At 38.1% G+C, this 22,804-nt stretch overlaps 1 protein-coding gene across 1 annotated transcript in view; it reads right to left on the bottom strand.

The window, feature by feature from the left end:
* The window catches only part of LOC104520488 (LARGE xylosyl- and glucuronyltransferase 1-like), a gene marked incomplete at both ends in the record, with an annotated part of 88,557 nt that overhangs the window by 21,126 nt on the left and 44,627 nt on the right, over positions 1–22,804 (bottom strand). The window contains 3 exons of the mRNA XM_010162192.1: positions 58–181; positions 10,530–10,612; positions 16,760–17,061. Of these exons, the coding sequence (XP_010160494.1) occupies positions 58–181; positions 10,530–10,612; positions 16,760–17,061 (509 nt within the window). The remainder of the gene's footprint in view (positions 1–57; positions 182–10,529; positions 10,613–16,759; positions 17,062–22,804) is intronic.

Raw genomic sequence — 22,804 nt, 5'->3', positions numbered from 1 at the left:
AAAAGGGATGACATGAAACCAAAAGTGTATCAGTAACATCTGTGTTTGTCTCTTTACCTTGAGCTCATCTGCATCATAGAAGTCTATGCGCACAGCAGGGACCATCCATGTCTGGAACAGAGTTGCCAGGATCTGTTTGGCAATTGCATCTGCGATAAGGTGGAAGTGGAGTGGGTTTCGCCTGATAGAAGAAGAGAGAGAAATGCATTAGTTCAAAGATTTCTAATTCCTATTGTAAAAGGACAACATAGGAATACTGTATCAGTTTCTGGGTGGTTGTAAAGAAATACAGTTCCTTTGACTTTAGCGGAATGTGATGATTTATAACAGCTAAGAATCTAGTCCCTTCAACCGGCTCCTTAAAAGAAGGCCAAGTTAATCTCTCTTTGGGGACTTGAGCTATTAAAATGATTGCTTTCATTTTCTAGGCCAACCTGGTAATTTATCTTTGTGGTAAGAACAGTTGTCTATGGATAAGTGGGGGTGGAATGGAAGGATAAAAAAGAATAATCTAAATGAGGTGAAATTCCAGGACTATTGAGTTTACATGCATCTTTTCCACAAAGTAAACTTGGGGTATCAACAGCTGTCTTATGGGAATCCAAAATTAGATATTTCAAGTGAGTACCTTCTAGCTACTGGCACAGTGAACAGAATGGAGATTGTAAATCTCCCCACATCCTTGCTCCTAAGACAGAGGGAGGGTTGAAGAAAAGCAGGAAGAAAGAAAATATTTTACTTCAAAACACCACATTTGGGTTCACCTCTGTAGTTATAGGACTTAGGCTAAATGAAAAGCTTCAAAACAAGATCAGTTAAGCCAGTATCAGCAAGAATGGCAAGTATATGGATTTTTTTCTACAGTAATGTGAACTTGGACATTACAAATACCATGCTTAAAACCCTTAACCTTGCTTCTCTATTTGAGGGACAATAAGCAACAAAGTCTGATCTTTACTCAACTTCTGTGGTAGGAGTATGAAAAACCGTTGGTGGAAGCTATTTAGGATTCATAGTCTTCCATGTTTATCCCTAGCTTAGCAACTTTCCCTGTCAGCAGAGAAGGACAGAGTTTGCAAAAGCCACTGAGAAGACAAAGGGTTCATTTAGACTTTAGCATTGGGTCAAAATTTCTTCAGTCCCTGGATTGAATAGCAGAGTTTCATTTCTGCGAAATTTATAAAGGTAAATGGATGTAGATGTTCATGGATATTTTTCATCTCAAAAGAGGAGCATTTAGTTTCAAGTGCTGTTTAAAGTGGAAGATAACTGATGCTACTACTTTCTGCTGTGTGAATGAGAAGTGAGGAAATGTATGTTAGTTCAAGCCAATGTACTTCCATTATGCTTTTGGGTTTAACCCAACAAATGAAGGTTATTTCTTTCTCCATTTCCTGCATTAATGAATAATATGTACCTTTCTCTTTAATGCTACTCTTCTTGGTTTGATGAGTAATACTGCTTCTCATTGAACAAAGCCCACAAGAAAATGCAAAAATGCATATATAATAGCTCATAGTATCATATCATAGCACACCTCTCAGCAGAAACAGGAGATTGTTGCAAGAAGCCATGTATGGGTGGTATTCAATCCAGTACCCAGGGATGTCAGTGAAACTGTTGTATTGGCTTCGAGGGCACAGTGGATCAAATTTTGTGCTTACAGGAAAAGCAGAAAAGGGCTGGTTAGAAGCCTTATATCTGAGATAATTGTGATGGTGGAATAAACCCACAGCTAATCTGCATTTAACAATATCCAAAACACTAAGCCACAACATGCTTTCCAAAAAGACAAAGGTCTTTCAATCTCCAGTGTGCCCTGGAGTGAGGAGGGGAGAGGGAAAGGCATAGGCTGCCAGCTGCTGAGTGTCCCATTACTAAGCTAAAGGGTTCACAGCAATTATATCTGCTTCACCAGCCCAGCAGGAGAGAAGAAGAGGACATCCTGGCTCATGCAGATTCCGCAGTAACCAGGCACCTTGCCAAGAAAAAATCAGGAAATAGCAGTGATCAGGAAATACATTTCATTAGCAGAGAAAAGGCCAAGAGAAACAAAGTACATCACCAGTGGCTTTGGCTACAGGCAACGCAATATCTCAAGGCAAATAGGTGTTGAATGTCAACATACACATTCCACATAGGTCCCTCTGCTTAGCAGGGGCTGAGTCTGGTATCTGGTAGGACTATTTCCCAGCTGGTGTTGTTTAGTACTTTCTTTTCCTTCTTTTCAGGGCTGTTTATCTACATATTGCAAAGTAGAATAAGAAGAGTAAAAATCAGTTAAAAACAAGAAAGCTACATCTTCTTTCAAACCATCGTTTAGTTAAATTGGATTGATATAAAATATTTGAAGATGAAACACACTAGTTGAAAACAAAAATCTGATACAAAGACACTCAGATGTTCAGTAGCAGTTTACACTTATCTGAATGACCCAGAGTGTAAGAAACTTAAATGGGAACAAGTGAGTGATATTTTCTTTAGTTCAGCTCCTACTGGGGAAAGAAAAAGGGAGTAGTTGTACTCCTACACAGAAATCTCTTTCAAGTTGTTAGCCTCATGGTAAAGATTCAGCTGGAAGGAAAGTATGTGTCAGAGGCAAAGCAGAAGATTATCACTTACAAAAATATATCCCCAAAACAGAATACTGACCCACTGACATCTACAACTAAATGTGCATCAGTCATAGAAAATTTTACTCCAGAAGTGATGTTAGTTACGTGAAATGAGAGGATTAGCATGGTGCTAGAACCTAACAGAGTACAGACTCAAACCTGGAAGACCTTTTGAAGGTAACAGTACTAGCATAACAAACAGATGACATCTTTTACCTCTTCTGGTGTCTAAAAGATACAGATTGCTTCAACGTGTTTATGAAACAAGTTCAGAAGCTTAAAGATCAACGAGCATCCATTGTAAAAGATACAGAAGAGATTCTGTAAGACGAGTAGTCTTTTTCAAGAGATATGAGAAAGGGATGTCATCATTATTTGCCAACATGATTGAATCACCGGCTGTAAGAATTTGGAGTGACAATCAGGATACTGTGAAGGATTCCACTGAAAGCCACATTTTGTTAGACTCAGATGTTTTGCTGTACTATTTCATTTCAGTGAAAGCTATTCTATTATTCAGATTGGTTTTTTTTTCCAGGACAGAGACATTTTGGGATATGAGGTTTATAAAACTGGAATTGAACTGTATTGCTTCTATGATAAGTTAATGGATAGCCATGTAGAGAGTTAACCTTCACAGGCATTTAGCAGCTACCTTTTAAAAAGTTTGGGAGATACCTGAGACTTCCAGAGGGAGGCCTGAGAGTCCCTCACTTGGGTAACAAGGAAGGGTAGCATGGCCTATGAAGCAGTTTAATGAGCAGCTGAAGACACTGAAGTTTGCTAGCGGAAGTTGAGTGGCATGAAACTGGAAAAATACAATGCTCTGGTTAAAGAAAAATCCAACTTCTTTCTGTTGTGAAGGCAGATCAAGTTATGAAAATGATTTCATTGCTGTGGTTTCCTGCAATAGCAGGGAGTTAATGAGATGAACCGACAGGTTCTTTCCAACTTCCTAAGCATTAGGATTTCAGCGCAGGACATCTTGGGTTGAAGGTAACTTGGAAACAAGTCTCAGAGAAAGTGACGATCAACACAAATCTCCTCTCATTCCAAATGTGAGGTTGACTTCCTTTGAGTTCAGCTTCTCTAACCAATTCAAAGTACAGCTGTGTGTTGTGTTTATTTTAATGTATAGATTATCCCATATATCTCATTTTCCACTGTGCACGTCAAAAGAATTAAAGAGCCACCCATGGTAGAAGTTGGTAATATCTTGTACTGCTAGAAAGGACTCTATCATAAATGGTAACAGTATAAGCAACTATGGAATAGGTCAATATATGACAATTTTGATAAACTTCTCTTATAAAATTACTAGGTTTTGGAAAATTACCAATATTTGTGTATATTTGTATGCTTGGAAGTCAAGATTTCTTGTGTCCTGGGTTTCAGAACAGATAGCCCTTGACCTCTGAGGCCCAGGTCTTCCAGATTCCTCACTATAGAAGCAGGTATTGAGACCGAGAATTTATCTCAAGGTCCAGAATCACTTAATCTCGTTTACCTCAAAGATTTTAAACGTGAATTTTTGACAACTACAACTTTTCACAGTTTCTGCTACATGGAAAATGTTGATGCGCTAATGTCTTAATGTGGAAGAATGCCATTTCCAAAAATGAGTATTTCCCATGGAGTGGAAACTCAAGGTTTTAAGCACTCTATTTAGAAAACTGCAAATCCTCATATATTAAATTATTTCCACTTATGTTAAGATCAGAACACTATCTGACAAAGTAAACCATATGTAAAGAGCACACAATTATTTTCCTAAATTGCTTTCCTCAAAAGTGAAGAAAAGAGATTCTGACCAAGATTTTCAAGCATGAATGCTTAAATACAGGCTCTAAGGACTAAATATAGGAGCTTAAATGAATGCTCTCATTTTCAGAATTGCTGAGGTCCTATGGAGTTCAGTAAAATGAAAAGAAGTAATCTTATAAGTCAGGCTATGAATTTAGGAGTCTATTCCATGGTACCCATATATATATATACACACACACACACACACACACATATATATATATATATTAGCATGATGTCTTATTTTTACATTTCAAAATTTCTTATTCTTCATCAGAGTTCTGATCTGGTTGCTCAAGCGTTTGTGCCCCATTCTTCTCAAATAATCATGGCCACAGAGTTAAATACAAAAATCTACAATTGCAAAAGGGGGTAGTGAACCAAGACTCACTCTTCTCTTCTGTATTATTCCATAGCTCAATTGTTAGCAATTCAAAAAGCAGCTGCTTGGTTGCACAGTTCTCTCTCTGCAACAGAGGAATTTTATTTTCTAAGAATATAAAAAGGTCAGTAGCCCAGGGGGTTTATTTCCAAAACCTACACTTTATTAAGGGAAGCACAACAAGGTAATACCTTTTATATCTGTAACAAATGGTTACAAGAACTTCAAACAGAAATTACAACAGGTAGCTTGGGATTTTTTTTTTCCTAATACCCATATGACAATCCCTCTCTCATATGGGGAGAATTTTAATGTGAAAATCATTACAGATTTTTCATACCCCTTCACATCCAGTATTGATTAAAATGCTCCCCAAACTATTGGAGAGATCTTAAAGATGCACTAGCTGCCTTATTCACAGATGCTCTTGTTTTGTGCTGACTCAGAGAAGCACTTTGGGAAATAATAAGAGATTTCATGGCCAGATTTTTTTAAACATTGCTTTCTCCATTATGACTCCATTGTTAGGACAGCTAGAAAATACAAAAAGAAGCGTGTATTATTGATGCATCTATATGGATCAGAGAAACCAGTTCATGCTTTATAGTTTTTGACAGAAGAATCTCCCACAAAATAGACTGGTATGTTAGAAGGAGGTTATCACGGAGGTTTTAAATTCTCAAATTAACTCCATTAAGGCAAAATGGTCTCCGTGGAATATAGCCATTAGATTATATAAGCTTTAATTACCAGCCAGTGTTGACTTGTGATTCTTACTTGGAAATTACATGTCATCCTTTTTATTTAATTTATATTTTCACTTGGTTTGCCTTATTCTACTTGTTCTAAGAAAAAAAGTTTATTATTCATACAGCAATCTATAACACAATTTAATATCCTAATCTTAAAAATGCTTAGACTTAATGCTTAACTTTAAGGTGATAAGCTGCCGCCTTAAAGCTAAGAGGCTCTACATGTTAGAAAGCATTTGTCTAGTTGACTGGTTTTGTTTATACTATGAAGCACCATCACCATTACTATGCCTCTATTGCTGTAGGACAGAGGAAGAGTACAGCTAAAGAGGGAACCGCAACAGCTTCTCCAAAGAAGAGGGATAACAAAAGAAAAGCAATTTTTCACAGATTTTCAGATTGACCTAACTGCCAGCGACATGTTATAACTGTAATTTTGGCCTTTGTTCCCAAATGAAACATGGTGTTTAGCATGTCTTTGGAAAAGAGAAAGTATATTAAAAATCATTTTAGTTCTTACTAGAGTTAAGACTTACTTACCTTAGTAGAGACAGAAATTATATTTGCAATATGAAACTATAACTCATGGGCTGTTTCTGTGGCACTCTAAGCCTGACCATTTTCAGAAATGGAGTAAAACGTTGAAAATGACCAATGTAACTTGGCACAGTACTTGCAAAAGTTTCAAGGAGAGTTATTAGCTGCAGGAAACTGTTTCAGTTTTGAAAAAGAAATGCAGATGCTTTTTGCATACTACTGTATACACTGTTTCCAAAAGCACCTGCATTTTGTTTTGCCCATTTGACCCAGTATCTTTAATTTTCAGTGTTTAGTCTTTTGCTTTGGAAAAATTAAAGTTAAGCCGCACTCAGTACACAGTGATATGAGCTTGGCTGTGTTAAACCTGGGCAGAGAGATGATCTTTCACCCTGCCTAACTAATGGTTACTCCTAACAAAACTCTTTCCTCATTCCTCAAAAAAAAAAAAAAAAAAGAAAAATCTATAAAACCTGTCATAGTTAGGAACTAGATGCCCAAGAGAGGAAAGTAGGAAAGTCGCAGACTAGGACTAAGTACTCATTCTACAAGCCTCCCTCTGTGCAGCGCTGCCAATGCATATTTATCAGAGTCTGCAAACTCTGTGCTATCCCGGCTCTGCTGAGTCTCCTCCTGAGAACAGACTGTCAGTTATATCAAACTGGGTGTTAAAAGCTGCTGGGATTTTGTGGCTTGAGCGTACGTTTTCTGAAGACAAAACTGGAATCAAGCTCCTTTTCCATTGGGAATGAAATGCATTTCTGAACTGTGGTGTTCTTGTAGGGAATCAACCAAACCACCCTTTCCCTCTCCTCTTCTCACTCTCTGGAACCAAAGACAGATACAATTTCTCAAATGGTTTGAACAAGTACCTTGCCTAAGTCTCACGATATATATGGTATGAGTAGAATCAGAAACTTGCTTTGTTAGACATAGGGAGAGCTGAAATGATGTAGGATTTGCTGGACATTCATGCCAGAGAGAAGAGACAGCATACTCTATCTATAGAAACTCCTCTAGTTTTTATTCTTAATGACACTGCGCGCCAGCTGCTTTATGTCTCTCTATCTAGCCCTCTATCTCAAAGTTGGGAGTACAACAAATATGTTAATGCACAGAGGGAAGATGATTGGATTGACATGGCCTCCTTTTCTTATAATTTTTCTATTAGAGAAGTAGGGATTTCCTACAGAAGCAGGGATTTTAGGTGCCTTTTTTTGGTATAAAAATGCACAGCTAAAACATACCTCAATTACTAAACTGGACAGAAATGCTAATGAAAGCACTGACATCTCCATGCATTCCAGACAGATTCAATGAAATCAATGTTCTTATAGCAAACACCAAGTGATGTGCAGTAGGAACAGATGAAGATATTAACAGTGGTTGCTCTGAGGGGCCAGTTGTTGAACAAGTAGATTGTACTCAGGATGTTGCAGGGCAGGATTGAGGTGTAATGGTACAGCTGTCCAAGGAGAACTCACACTGTGCCTGGCTACATAATAACAGCTGTGATTTCTACACAAGCATCTTTCAGTTATACAATATACTCTCTTACACTCTTGTTACAGGCAAATTATGCACCTGCTATAATTATGCACCTTCAAGTTTGGTTGAACACTGATCATCAGAAACTTCAAAAGGGAAAAAAAAAATCTCTTTGACAATATGTTTAGAGGCATTTTCATTCTGTTCTTGCAAAACCATATTTGAGATTGAATGTGTTGATCCTACAAATGCAGGACCAGTAACCTTAACTTCAGAGATTAGGACAGAATAAGCAAACTACTTCTTCACTGGAAACATACAGACCTTTCAAATGTCTGTTTTGCTTGGCTTATTGGACAACGCCAGCTACGATGCATTCCCTGGTGCACATTTAGGGGTTAGAAGAAGAGACATTTCCATGCCTGTTTTCACTGATGACCCTCAAGTCAGATGGTGAACTTGCTACTGATGTCATGAAGCACTTGCCATCTGAACCAACCACCTTCAACTCTCCTAACTCATTCCTCCTAATGCAGTATCATGACCTGTCCCCATCCTTCTTTCCTACAAATAAACAGTCTAGCAATTAAAAGAAGCCTTCTTTCCAATCATAAAAAAGTGCATACCAGTATCCAAGACAACACTGTTTGTGCATGGCAAACAAAACAAGGAATCTTGGTTCTAAATCAATTTTCAGCCGAGTTTGTTGTTTGTTTGTTATTTATTCTCCAGCTTTCTTCACCATTGCCACTCCAAAGAAAAAGATGTAAGAAAGAAGCATTTCTGAGGCATGGCCCTCTGCACATGTAGCCATAGCATGAACAGATGCTTAAGAAACCTGTGTTTTCTAGAATATAAGAATTGTCTGTAAGAAGATCCATCTCTTCTTTGAGAACATCTTCCCTTTCTAGTGAACAGTTTAAAGCCTAGTGAGAAAAGCTAGTTCTATGCAGGAATGACTTAGATTTGTGTTTAAGTATGTTTAGAGCAAACAAGCAAGATAGGTTATTTTGAATGTAACCAACTGTACTAAAGTTTCATTAGCTATACTGGACTTTATCTTGCTCACCTCTGCTGAGCTAGACAAATCCTTTGAGACGAGCAGTACTGCTAGCCAAACAGCAAATATGTTCTCAACAAGGAAAGAATCCATCAGACTTAGAAATACCAATATTACTTCCCTTTGTTTTTGTTTAATATTTTTAATTTAATATTACATAATTCTGCCATTATTATATGGTAGAATTTTTTATAATTTGATAATTGTTCAGATGAGTGGCTTACCTAAAACAGGGAGATTTCCTTTAAGTAATACAGAAATATACTGTTTAAACCTTTCAGCTGTTTACAACACATTTGGAAACCTACAGAATACTAGAATCTTCTCAAAAAGGATACAAGTACCGGGAGAGAAAAACACCGAGAACCTAACTGCTAAGACAACTCATGTCACCATAAAAAAACGTATTTGCAAGCAACCCCTTAGAAACAACAATCAAAATAGACAAAATACCCCACATCCTTGTATATAAAACCAGTTTACACTGAATAACTCAGAAGTCTAATTGGAAATATACTTTTAAAATTTAACAGGATTTTAACATTCAGAAAAATTCTACACAGAGTATAATACAGCTTTTTACTGTTGTTTTGCTTTTGTTATGTTTATTTTAGCAATGTTTTTCCTGCTTTTAGTCTTCATCTAACATAAACACGCTACTTCTGGAAAGACCGGCAAAGGCTATGGGTTGATAGTGAAAGTTGCTCTCTTATTTTGGAGAATTTCCTCTTTCTACCTGTACTTGAGCCAACCTCTTAAAAAATATTTACTGAGTCTTTTTCCACATTGTACAAGGTGAGTATTTACATTCTTTTACGAAGCTTACAAAATGCAGTAAAAGTTAAAATGGTGCACTAAAACCATTGTAAAGGAATGATTACTAAGACTGTTCCAGCAGAGGATTGGAGGCAAACATAAGGAGCAAGGTGTGGGACTGGAATGCCCCATTCCAGCTAACTATAAGAAGATATTAGCACATGACATGAACAAGAGTCCTTCTCCCTGGCACAAGGTATCATTAAATATAAAGCAGCATATTGAAACTACCTCCTTAGTAAACTCTTTATACTCTACATGTTTTATTAGTCTTATTTGTCCTGTTTGAGCCAAACACTCTGATTAGTCTCTCACTTCCTTATATTGATCTGCTTTCTGAAACACTGTTGGAAAACATCACCGAGAGACATTACTAAACTGGACAAGGGATACACACATATGCTCACACACAGTTTAATACCATTTCTCTTTTTTTGAAGCTGCTGTTTATTAAAGGAATTGGTTACTTTGTTTTCATTGTACATTTATGCCTCTTGATTTTGGGATCTAACTGTGCTCTATGTGCTAAAACCAGGTTGCAAAGCCTTCTGAGGGGCTGCAAGTAGCTCTTCCAAAGCCTGAATAAATAACTGGACTTTAGTTAAACAATACTGACTGTAGTAACAGGTTTACTTTGAAAAATAAATGTCTAAATGGAAAGCTGGGATTGTCAAGTAAGCAGCTCGTGTTTATGTGTATGGCTTTCAAATTACCATCTACACCTGTGCCATAAACTGGTACTAGAGACAGGCTAAATTAATACAATGCTATTATTAGTATTATTACTTTACAACATTCAGGAGTGTGCAGATGCTTTACAGTACAGTGCAGACAGATACTGTCCCTATTCCCACAATGCAACAGGGGTAGCATCTGGATCTCTGATCCCTCTACTTCATTGCAGAAATGTTTACACTACTGAATCTGTTTGTGGTGGTCATAAATTTTGTGTTTCCTTCCTTCCAAAGAGAAAGCAACCTGGAAAGGGAATCTGACTTTCTCTCGAAGTAACAGAGTAAATGTAAAAAGAGCTTATTTAGCCATAATAATATACAAGAAAAGAAAGCTATCTTTACCTGTGAAATAAGACAGACTTGACAAGCGTGACAACATCCCGACTGGCATTGTACCCTGCACAAACAATGGCAACGTGGATGGTCTGTGGGAGAAAAGGAACAAAAAGAACAAAAATTAAAGCCTGCTCCTGTGCTTTATCACTCATCAAGGAAAGCACATGAATGACAGTGCTATTATTTAGTGTGGCAATTGTTGAAAATTTGAGTGAGCATTTTGCAGCTGTTTGGAGCCCGCTAGAGGCAGTTTGTTAAAAACATCTTAATTGAGTTATAACACCATCATCATTCCAAAGTCATTACTATCCCTAAATTACATTGAATGTCTGAACAGAATTGCATTTATTAGCTAAGAGCATATGTGTGTGCATGTGTATACACCCCCCCCTTCATTTAGCAGCACACAAAATTCTGAGTATGCAAACATGCAGACACTTTAACCTTATGAACTGAAGTTTAAAATTATGTCTGATAATTAGAAGCAGATATGCTCTTAGAAATTTTGCATTATTTCCGTCTTAAGTACTGCTACTAAGGAAATAGTGAGCAAGCTCTGATGGATGAGCACTGAGTGGGACAACTGGTTTGCCAGAGGCTGGGTGCATCCCAGTGATAAGATGGTGCATGAGCTGTGAGGGCTGTACCGGGCAGTGTTAATGTGAAGTTAAATACAACCCCCTCACACACATTCTTGTCACCCCAGCACCTTGGTAAATTCTCACTTGTTCTGTGCCTTCTTACCTCCCATATGAGGCGGAGGTTTATTAATCTCTTCAAGAGGAAAGGGAAAATTGAAATGGCACTACCAGTCATTATTATTAAGGTAGCAAGTAAGAATTTGAAAAATGCTGTTAAGTGACTCTTCTCTGGTTTTAAAATTAGCCATTGGTTATTCCCTGATGACAAAGAAAATTAATCTTAGCAAGTTTGGACTTCAGCTTCCATATTTTTCTGTTTCTTAGTGGTCACAGAAATGAAGGAGAGCTTACCATGCTGGCAGCACAAAGCTGCGATTGGGGACACAGCTGTGAAACTGCAGGGAAGCTTCATTTGGCTTCCATTTGAAGCTTGGTTAGCTGGTTTCTCACACACACAGCTCTTATTTTCCACAGAAAGCCCACTACGCACAGAACAAATGAGGAATTCTGCCTCCTCACATAGTCATAGATTCCCAAAGTCTGTCTTGTAACAAAAGCAGATTTACACAAGAGGTGGCGTGTGTTGGGCATGTCTAAAGAGTATATAGCCCCATCCATTAACATCACCTGGTACAGGGCACAATTTGAACCAGATAACTGCCAAGTGGCTGTGCCACTGTGCAACCCCCACATGAACATCACAGCTGCCTCCAGCCCTAGAGTGCCTCATAAGCTGAGCACATTGAAGATTTGAGGTTTTAAGAGGAATTGAATTAATAAGGTAACTGTCTGTCCACAGAGGTGTGAGAAAGAAAAGATACTGCAGTAGATTTTGGCAACAGCTCTGTGAGGTATGCAGCACTTTGAATTTGTGTTAAAGTCGATGGGAGTTGAGCACGCTCAGCACTTTGCAAAAATGATTGTGTTTCTCTCTTGTGATAACAACAGGGGAGAACAGAGGCTGCTTATTAATGACTTTTATTGCAGCAGTGTTCGTATCACACTTATGGGCATGGGTTCCTGTGTGTGCACAGATTCCTGACATTGCCACCTTGTTGCCACCTTGGTTGCCACCTTGTCTTTCTCAGGCTTTTGGAAGACCTAAGATCCTTCCTTTCAATGTCAATTAAAATAAAATTAACTGAGAATAGTTTCATGCCTGTTTTAAACACTTCACCTGAAGACACTGGACCAGACACAAACATTTTATGGATTTTGACAGAATAGCGCTGTCATATCACTTTCAACATCATTTCATATTACCTCTACTTGCCAGAAAAGCTCTCCTCACAGCCTCTCTCTCCACCTTACAACTCCCCTGAAAATCAGGCTTTATTCTGTCAAGGACTTGCCCACATCTGTTCTCCTTTTCCTAAATCTGTTTGTTTCAAAATTAAAAGCGTGCTTTCCTCACTGTCTTCTAGCAGGTGCTGTCATCTCGCATGCTGTTTCAGCTAGGGCACAGTGAGAAGACAGCACTTGCTGCTCTTCTGAATGTCCTTCTCCAGTTCAGAGACACAGGCATCCATGTACCTTCTGCTCAGCCTCTCTCTGGTGTGTGATACTACGTATCTAATCCTGCCTGCAATCAGCTATCGGAAAGGTCAATAATCCTCAAAGAGAACAGAAACCTCGTGCTTTTTTTTCATTTTTTTTCCCCACATGCTGCAAGACTCAGTCTTTTCCTGAGTTTAACTGTTTAACCATTAAACAAAATCAGAGGGAAAACTGATGTCAACATGAGGTCAACAACCTGAACTGTCTGCAGAGGTTTGCATCCTCATGAAAAAAAATATTTCCAGTTTTCTCCATGCTTGTTCCAAATACATGTTTGGACAGAGAGCAGCTGGCTGTAGCCACATCCTGGCAAGAAAGGGCAACAGTGTCTGGAAGAAGAAAGCACTTCAAAGAACTTACACCCTGCTGAAGATACCACTGTAAGCATCAGCTCCCAGATGATTAAATTGGTCGGCAGCATCACAGTATTCTCCAACCCCTCATTTTCGATCTGCAGATCGCTAGAAGATTGTATCCCCATCCCACGAGAACTGGCCACTGTGATTTACACAACATCTGGACTGCAGCTAACACGTACGAGTGAAGCCATGTAAGCCAAGGCTGTTCCAACGTCCACAACAAGCGGCAACCTGTCTGCTTTGTTCAGCATGTCCCTCCACACATCTCACACCAAGGCTCCATATGCTACACTTGCTCATCGTGGTTCATAATCTGTGACAATCCTAACTGTCAAACACTAGCCTGGTTATTCAGAAGTCACTGTGGGGCTAAATTAATCTCCTTGAAAGTGTCCACCCTCCCACAATGTTTTTTCTAAACTGAATGATGATAGACATGTCCAGCCCTGGTAGAGGTTGCAAGAAGTCTGGACACAGGCCATTCTATGGAGCTGTTTTTAGACAATGGAACCCACTGCACCAACAGATTAAATGTTGATACAGCTTGCTTTCCAGTCTTAATGAATTATTTCTTTGTTTATACTGTGGAAGTTAATCAAGCTGTTCTTCCTACAGGTTGGGGATTAGGGAGACAAAGAGAACTATTTTTTTTTATTTTCTATAGTTTAGGGAGCACTCAGGCATGGGTACTGAAAGGCATTTAAGGAAGTTAAGCTTCTTCAGGAAAAGGAGTTTAAATAATAACAAGGTGCAAGCTAACACAGTTTATAAATTATTACTTTAGCCACTACATACCAGGAAGGACAGTTTCTCAAAGCAATGTTTTATATAAATTCATTTTGGGATTATATTAATGGGAAGAAAGTATCCAAAAACACATGAAGAACTGGGCCTTAGGTCCCATGCTTACTAGGAGTATAAGGTACTATGTAAGGCCTAGATAAACAGATGTTATTTTTTCCCTCCTTAGGCTAATTTTTGGAATGGTGAAATAATGAGCTTAACAAAATCTAATTAGTTCTTATAGCTAAAAATAATCTTTGGTAAGCATTTCATACTTCAATAATTTTCCAGCAGTACTAGCCAAGCACTCCATTGCAGTTACTTAATCCTTCATAAGTAATTGTTGAATGTGGTTAAGAGATATTAAAATTATGTTACAAAAATGTAAATATGCTACAAATGTTTCCCAGAGGTAAGTAACATCTGCTTTTCTTGTGCTTTCCAGTGCTTAAGTTGGTGGGGGCCTGTTCTTTGTGGCTCTGGAGCACTACACCCTTAAGCCTATTATGCAACACCATTGAGGAAAGTTAACAATACAAATATGCCTGCAAAAATGCTTCAAATGTTAAGTATTCTGTTAACCTACTAAATGCTACACTGCTAATTAACCCTTTTCTAATATATAGTATCTTTTAAAAATATTTATAAATGCACACTTAATTCAAACAAAATGCTCAGTTTATGGAAGCACAAGCTGGAAAGACACTGAGATAACATCGCAAGAAAGAGTCATATCATTCTATTAGCTTGCACCAGCATTATGCTCTTCTTCTGAAGCACGTTATTTGTGCCCACGTCTGTGTAAGGACTACTCTTACTTATATTTCCAAGGCTTGTGTTAAAATTGTCTCCTACTGGGATGGCATGACAGGGATCTGCTCCCTCCAGGGAGAAGGCCCTTAGTTGGAACTATGACTTTTTCTTGCAATATAATGCTGGTTTTATAATATCAGAAGAGCTCTCCTGCAACGCAACACAGTAGGAAGTGGTGGTTGGAACGCAACAAACTCACTGTTGTTTGATATAGATCACAATTATTATCACACAGATTATGCTTTATCAGATATTTAATGTTCACTCATTCTAACTGCATTTTCAAATGCTTTAATCATCACTAATGACCATCCCAAATTAGATTCTGAAATGTCAACTTCAGTAAACCTCCAAGAACTGCTCCAATGAAATAAACAACCCATTCCTAGCTCTCTCTGTCTACCCTAGAGCCCCTGTTTTCTTCTCAGGACCCTTGTGTCTTTCTACCCAAGCTATTGACTCTTGCTGTGATGTATTCCAAGGTCAGGGGCTAAAAAAGTTTTTGTTTACACTGCTAAAACACTGAAAGCAGAGGGTAAATAGAATTAAGATACCACTCACACAAACACGGAACCAGAATCTACAATAACAGGATAAACTATGAGACCTCTGGCAAATCTGATAATAAGGAATTTTAATTTTAACTTCCATTGCTTTTACTGAATTACTGAGTGAATTTCTTAAGAAAAAGAAGAAAAAGCTATTTCGTTATCAAAATAGTGTGCAGTGAGATAGGGGGTTGGTAAATAAAGCGAGGTTTCATATTTTATATAACCATTGCCTCTAGCACAATGCTAAACCCCACTGAGCAAGTAAATTTATTGGCAAAACACATTAGAAACTGAAAGACCACTTAAACTATTCCTCCTTTAAGCTGCTATTTTTGTGTCCCAAATTGGTTGGTACATTGAACAACCAAGAACTGAGATTCAGCTCATCACTCCTTGGCATGATAATAAGGGAGAAGTGAGATTTGCTTATTTATGGCCTGAACCTTCCCTTATTAAAAGAAATGCCAAAATGCTTACATGGAGGAAAATTAGACTCTTGCTATTGTGAGGAGGGAAAATGAAAAACAGATTCCTCCTTTTCCCTCTCCTTATAATAATGTTGGTTCCTTTTTCCACACTGATGGACAAAGATGTCCAATTGGAGAGCAATAACTATTTTTTAAATGGTATTTGATATTTGTCCAAATAGACTTTATCAGAAAAGATAATTAAGACTTCTTTTTCTCTCACACCTATTTTCTTTCAACTTTTATCTTCCCAGTGGCAGAAATCAGGATAAAAGGTGAGACAGTATTACCCTCTTTGTAGAAATAAAAGGAGGAATAATTTTTGGTATCTTCACCAGCTGGGATTGGCACAAGGGCTTTAAGCAAGCCTTTCTCTTTTGGATCTGTCATAATTCAGATATCTGACAACTTAATAGATGGATGACACCCACAAAACCACTGGCATAAAATGGGAAAAACCAAACCAAAACAATCCCCCAAAACTTCTTAGAAACAGATTTCCTGTTCCCTGTAGCCAACCACACTTCTTGTGCACGGCTCATGCAAAGCAGGTGGTTCCACAGTAGCATCCAGATATACTCCTGAAAGTGACTCAAAAGCACAGGCTGGCTCCATAAGCCACAAATTAATTAATGGTAAACCCTGAACTGTTCTAGTACAGATGCACAAACAAAGGAAAAGGGCTTTTCAAAGCACTCTGGTGCTTTCATTTAATTTAGAAACACACAAGGTCAGTTTGCCACAGGTCTTTATCAGCACAGCTGTATTGAAGTCAGCTTGGAACAAGGCTTTGATTTTTAAACCAGTTTTGAGGACATTAGAATGAAAAAGTCAAAAAGCTCTGATCAAATAATAACTCAAAAGTTATTCAGATGATTAAATGTTCTAAAGTCTTTTTAAAAAAAGAATAATTAAAAATTATCTAAAAAGTTGTGCCCACTAGTCCTTTAAGAGGCTGGTTTCTGAGCAGAAAGTTTCAGTGGGAAGGAGACGGGGATTTGCAATGTCCTCAAAGGATCAAATCTATCAAGCTTTGTTTCTGGCAGGTTCCTTTTGTTTATTTACCTCACATTTTTCCACTGCTGGTTGCTGCCCACACTCGGAGCTGTTCCCTGCCACAATGCCCGCCCGCAGGCTCTCGCTGTCACCTGTCCCCTCTTCCATGGAGTAGGTTTTGGAGTGATTGCCACGGTGGTGCGAGGGGCTGCGACTCTGCGCCAGGCTGAGCTGCTTGCGAAGCACACGGTTCTCCTCCTCTACCTCCCGCACGCGGACTTCCAAGCTCTCACGCTCCCGCTGGCTCGATGCTGTGTATCGAGGACTGTGGGGCTGGGATTCAAGTGGAGACAGCGACACTGGCTTCCCATCTGCAAGAGAAGGAAACAAAATACTTCTGTCAATTGCATTTTCCTTTAATGTCAGCATTGTGGGGCAGGGATGTGTTTCAGATACAGCCATGTTTTACTTGGCACTTCAAGGAGATGCTTAAGTGAATGGTAAACTTGGACAAATGCTGAAGTTCTATGAGCTACAGGTCCTACTAATTTTAAAAACCACACCAAAAGATAAGCATGTGTTTCTTCTGTTCTGGATAGGGCTGCCTGCCAGTCTCTCGTCTGGGGAGACAGTCAAGAACAGAATGATTTAATTCAAGGACAATTAATATGTAGTTAAATATATTTTAGAAACTTATGCAAGACAAAATTATTTTCCTATTCCCCACTTCCTCCACAGTCAAGCTACAGCATCTTGGTTACCATTTTGTGCCAAACAGTAGCCTCAGCTGAATATCATGTGAGGAGCAGATGGGTTTTATTCAGCAACACAGTCCTATATGCTTGCTGAGAAATAGGATGTTTAGAAGAACAGAAATGTTCAATACACATGTAGGTCAAATTCTGGAAAGTATTTGGACCAAAAAAGACAACAAAGGAATTTTGAAAAAAACAAAATGGTTAAATTCAACAGCTTTAACTGAAAAGTTATGTTCCAGATATAGGAAATACTTAATTTTCACATTTTCAAAAGGTATTTTCTTTGTTCAAAACAGCATTAAAAAATGAGCTAGATACAAATTATAAAAAAGATAAAATTAGCCTGAAATCATGGTCCATAAACAAAGACAACTGCAATACATTCTATCATCACTTCCCAGTACGTTATTGCTACCAGATTTTAAGGGAGCGAATAAGGATGCAGCTAATGTATTTTCAAAGGAGACATATTTTAATATAATTTTTAAAAAAGCTATATATATAAACACAGAGTACAAATGCTTCAAAGGGGGTAAAAAAACTTCAAACTAAACTACTGTTCAAAAATGTTCAATTGAAATAAAACTGAAAGAAAGGAAAAGACAGTAAGAGTTATCCACAGTGACATAATTAGCAAGACATTCCTCTACAGTGAAGATATGTCAGTATCTCATACTGAGGTATTTATCTGAAATAAATATCTACCTGCATATATTAAAAAAAAAAGTTTGCTATTTAATAATTTCTCCAATGGGGAGAGTCCAATTGGCTTTATCAACCAACCACCAGTGGTTTAGAAAATGGAAATCATGCAGTTATTGTTTTGCAGTTCTCCTTAACAAGTACATTTCTCGCCCTCTGACTCAAAACTATCTCCCTGCTATAAGGACCTGCTCATTGCTTGTTCTCTTCCATTGTTTCTTATTTACATGAATGGTGAGCAAGCCTCTAAACTAAGTTCACGAAAAAACAGCTATAGAAATGAAAACCTCATTTCTAGTTTCCATTTTGACTTATACAGATGTACAAACTTCCTGTTATTTGTACATAGCTATCCTGGTTTTAATACATTCGTTGTATTTGCTTAAAGAGTTTCTCCTCAAATTTTTTTTCAATTTATTATTTTTACCATTAGCAAAGATTATGGATAAATCTGAGCTTGAAAAACATCTCAAGACAGATTCCGAAGTCTGTCCACTGATATTTTAGAACTTGAATGCTCAAGCAAATAATTATTAAAAATTAAATGACAGATTTGAAAAGCCTGAAAATCATGGATGTAACAATAGAGAAACGTCAACATCAAGGACAGAGCCATGCTATCGTTAGAAGTGCAATAAAATACTGAGTTATCTTTCTCCATCCAGCTTGGAAGGCATGGAACTGAAATTGTGCTATTTCTCAGTTGCTGATACCTAAGCTAGGAAGACTAAAACTCATTTGGATGTGACTACACACTCCTATTACTGGTCAGCAAGAGTGTATTGCGTAGACACTCTCAGATAAAAAGAAAAACAGCATTCCTACTCAGCCACACAACAACCCAACCTGTGTTATCACGAGACACACCATTACAATGCAAATCTAGCCAAAGACTTCACTGGCAATCATAACTCCCTACTTGGTGAATATCCAGTATGAAACAGATGCTACTTATCTCTTCCTATGCTTTTCACTGAATTCTGCTACCTTCTCAAACAGTTACCAGAAAAGGTACTGAGCGATTTGTAATGGTAGCAAGATATGGAATTAAATCTCAAAACATTCATCAAGATTCAAAATATGGAAAAAATTGAGACATCTCTTTAGCTATTCTACAGACATAAATCAACAGGTCAAAAATGTTGCTTTGCCAAAATTCAAAATTAACAAAAAAGATACCATTTTGTACATCTGAACAATTGTAGCTATATTTATGAGAACAGCTGAACTGTTTCTACATAATATTTAGAGGAAAAAGCATAGTTTGAGAAAGGGACTGAAATAAAATATCACCTCACTGCCTCAGATTAGAAGTTGCAGCAACTAATGAGACCAGCTCAGTGTTTATGTAGCCTGAGCTTTAAACGCCAGTCAGCTCCATCACTGTCTTCTCAGTACTACATATTTCTGCTGGTATGTAAAAAGTAGTAAGAAAATCATGTCAGGAATTATATAACCAGCTAGTTTCTTTATCTGAAATATACAACTGCTTGAAATGTATTGTTTTACTACAAAAATTATCCACGTTTCGTTACAAAGTGCTAAGTCCAAGATATTTTCTGGGATGATCTCCTCAGGGTTCATACAGCTGGACAAGTCACATTTTGTTACTAACACTGCTGATTATTCTCAGGTGTATCTTGATGTATCTGGTATATTAATAACACCCCAACTCCCTGCTGCAAATGCTAATGTGACAATTCCAGGACCCACTTGAAATAAAGGTATAAAATAAAAATTGAACTGAGTTTCATCTTAAGACTCAGAAATCAAATAATTTTTGTCATAAATGTTGAGATGGTCTAGCTTGTAATTTCTGCACATCTGAGGTTGGCAAGGCTGGTGGCAACGTACTATTTGGTTTAGTACTATTACCAGACAGGACATGTGAGGATATTGTGACCTCAATGAACATACAGACATAGCAAAATGCCTCTTGGGAGCTAGTGCCTAGTAGGTCAATACCAACACATGCTACCCTGATCTGCTTCTGCAAGGACTCTGAGTTTCACCTCATCTTTGAAGGAGTTAAGTGGACTAATGTGAGGGGCCACTAGTATTTGATTCTGTGTGCTGCTTGGTAGAAGAGTTAAACTGATTGCACTGCATTTGAGTTTTATAGTTTTAAGTAACGGGTAGAGTGCTCTGAGCTGATGTCTAGGCACTTATTATCTAATCTAAATCAAAATAAAATAACATAACACATAACGAGGTCTGTGTGACTTTGGGTAGAAGATCTCCCAGGGAACACTGCAAGGAACACTGCTGTGCTCTGAAGCAAGTAGTATAATTTTGAATGGTGCAATAAATAATAATAAAGCCAATTAATTTTTATTCTTCATTTGGGGTTATTGTTCTATTTTTGGGCCTTGGCAGTCTTAGATTTAATTTTTTTTCTATCTGTGTCAGGTCTTTTATTTCAGACTTTCCATGCTAATACAACTGTACTAAAGAAATAAAAATTACCACTGTCCACAAAACAAAACCTAAACACAAACCTGATTATTTCATGGTTGACAGCAGTCAATGACTTAATGTCACAGTAAGTCAAACAATTCAGAAAACTTGACAATATGCAAGTTATGAATTCTATGGATTATTGAATGCTTCTGCATATGTGGAGTCACCTGTACTTAAGGTAAGAGATTTCATTAAACCTTACTTAGGAAGAGCACCTTAAGACACCGGAAGAAAGCAAGCAATCCACCAGTTTATTTGAAAGGAGAGAGACTGAAGCAGTGGAATTTTCTTACACACAAAACCTAAAGGATAAGCATTAACACCAAGTTCCTAGTTTTGTATTTAGCAGACTTGGAGAGGTTTTAGTCCTGACCCAGTGACATCAGAAGCTTGCTGGGGAAAGAGCCACAGAGAAAGCAAAGTTTAGTCAAAGGTTAACTGCAAGGCTGAATATGGGAGGAAGAAGAACAGTGCGGGAAATCCTTGATTCAGAGAAGACAAGTACAGAAGCAGGGATCCTGAGTTTCTCAGATGACCCTGATCTGAACTCAAACGCTTACAATTTTGTCAGGAACTGAGGCAGGCAAATTTATGTAGCCTGTTGTGGGACTTTTTCTCTAATTTTTTACATTTCTTTTGCTATCTTAAGTGCAAACTACTTGGGTTTTTTTGGCATATTTACAAGGTCTAGAGGTTTCCATGTGTTTTGGCTATTATTCATCCCCTGCCTAATAGTGTGTATTACCTTAATAATGAATTAACCGATGACAGTGAACTCTAGGCTGCCTCTGAGATAAGAGAAACTTATGCTGCTCACAGATAATGTTTAAGTCTCTCTGACTACAGATACAAGAAAACACCACTCCTCCATTTCACATTTGTTCACAGTTGAAAATTCGTATTATCAGCGCACCCTTTGAGGACTAGCAGTATAAAAATTTTAACCAAAAGCCAACATACTGCAGAAAGAACTGGGATAGAAGGCAACCACCCTCATGAATTTCCCCCTGTTAAGGCCACGAGCAAAATCATTTGAAGTTCACTCCACAATTATTTTTTTCCCCATAAAGACCATTGTAGAGAACTCCATGAACCCTAAGGGAAAAGAAAAATAAGAAGACTGCAGTCAGGACTATGGAGACATAAAAGCTCTGTGTAAGCAGATAAACTATCCCTTTTCTTTTGGAGCTCTAGCTCAGCTTTAATCATCTAACACCTTAGTACTCTATGCACTTCTGCTCAGCTGGATGCTCTGGTAGGTATCCGTTATACGGGCAGCTATGAATGAAGTTCTTTTTGTTAGCAGTTTGGTACTTTAAGATATATGCCTCCAAGAGTAGGTGCTAAGGCATCCCAAGGTGCCTATTCTCACACTTACCGAGGTATTTTTTTCTCCTATGCCTTTTTGTAAATCACTGCAGTGTGATCTCAGCTGGAAGTAGAAAACCTTGCCCAAATAATCATCTTAATAGTGGAATATAGTCTAAGCAATTTACTCCAGATCTGTGAACACGGAACCTCTTCATTCTAATGTGACGTGAGGCAATTATGAGCTTATGCTTCCAAGTTTCAGTGATAGAAAGTTGTGCCATTGAAAGATGTCACAGTAAGAACACTAAAGTCTGATGTCCACTAGACAGAGACAGCACATCGAGCCTTTCCATAGTGTCCAAAGAAGTTTCCTCAGCTCTGACAGAAAAGTTGCTCCTACCAGTATTAAGCACAAACCCCACCCGACATTTCACATGGAAAACATACGTGCTAAATTACATGTTCATTGGTAAGAAGAGACTGTTTCCACGTGAGACACCAATCAGCCACCAGCCTTGGACTTAGGCAATACTAATTGCACATAGGCACTTCATCTTGTCCTTTAGGCTCTAAATCTGTGTTCACTTCCACTGCTGTTAAGGGTACTTAAGCACTTGCTAACAGGTTTTATTGAACCCAAACCTGAACCATTCAATTCTACTTCAGGCCAGCCTTAGTTAAAGCATCACATTATTGCCTGCTGCTCACATACAGGGAGATGCCCTCCCACTGTCCTTTCCTTGAACAAAATAGACCTCTACAATCATTGGATTCCAAAACGAAATGCATCATACACAAAAAACATACACACGCAGAACATCAGGCTTGCAAAGTGTATTGGGTTTGTGTGGCAAGACTTTTCTAGTGGGGGGGGGGGCTACAG

The sequence above is a fragment of the Antrostomus carolinensis genome, unplaced genomic scaffold (genome assembly GCF_000700745.2).
Source record: "Antrostomus carolinensis isolate BGI_N321 unplaced genomic scaffold, ASM70074v2 scaffold9452, whole genome shotgun sequence".
Taxonomy (NCBI): Eukaryota; Metazoa; Chordata; class Aves; order Caprimulgiformes; family Caprimulgidae; genus Antrostomus; species Antrostomus carolinensis.
The sequence above is the reverse complement of the archived record's forward strand: the minus strand, read 5'-3'. Positions and strand labels throughout refer to the sequence as shown.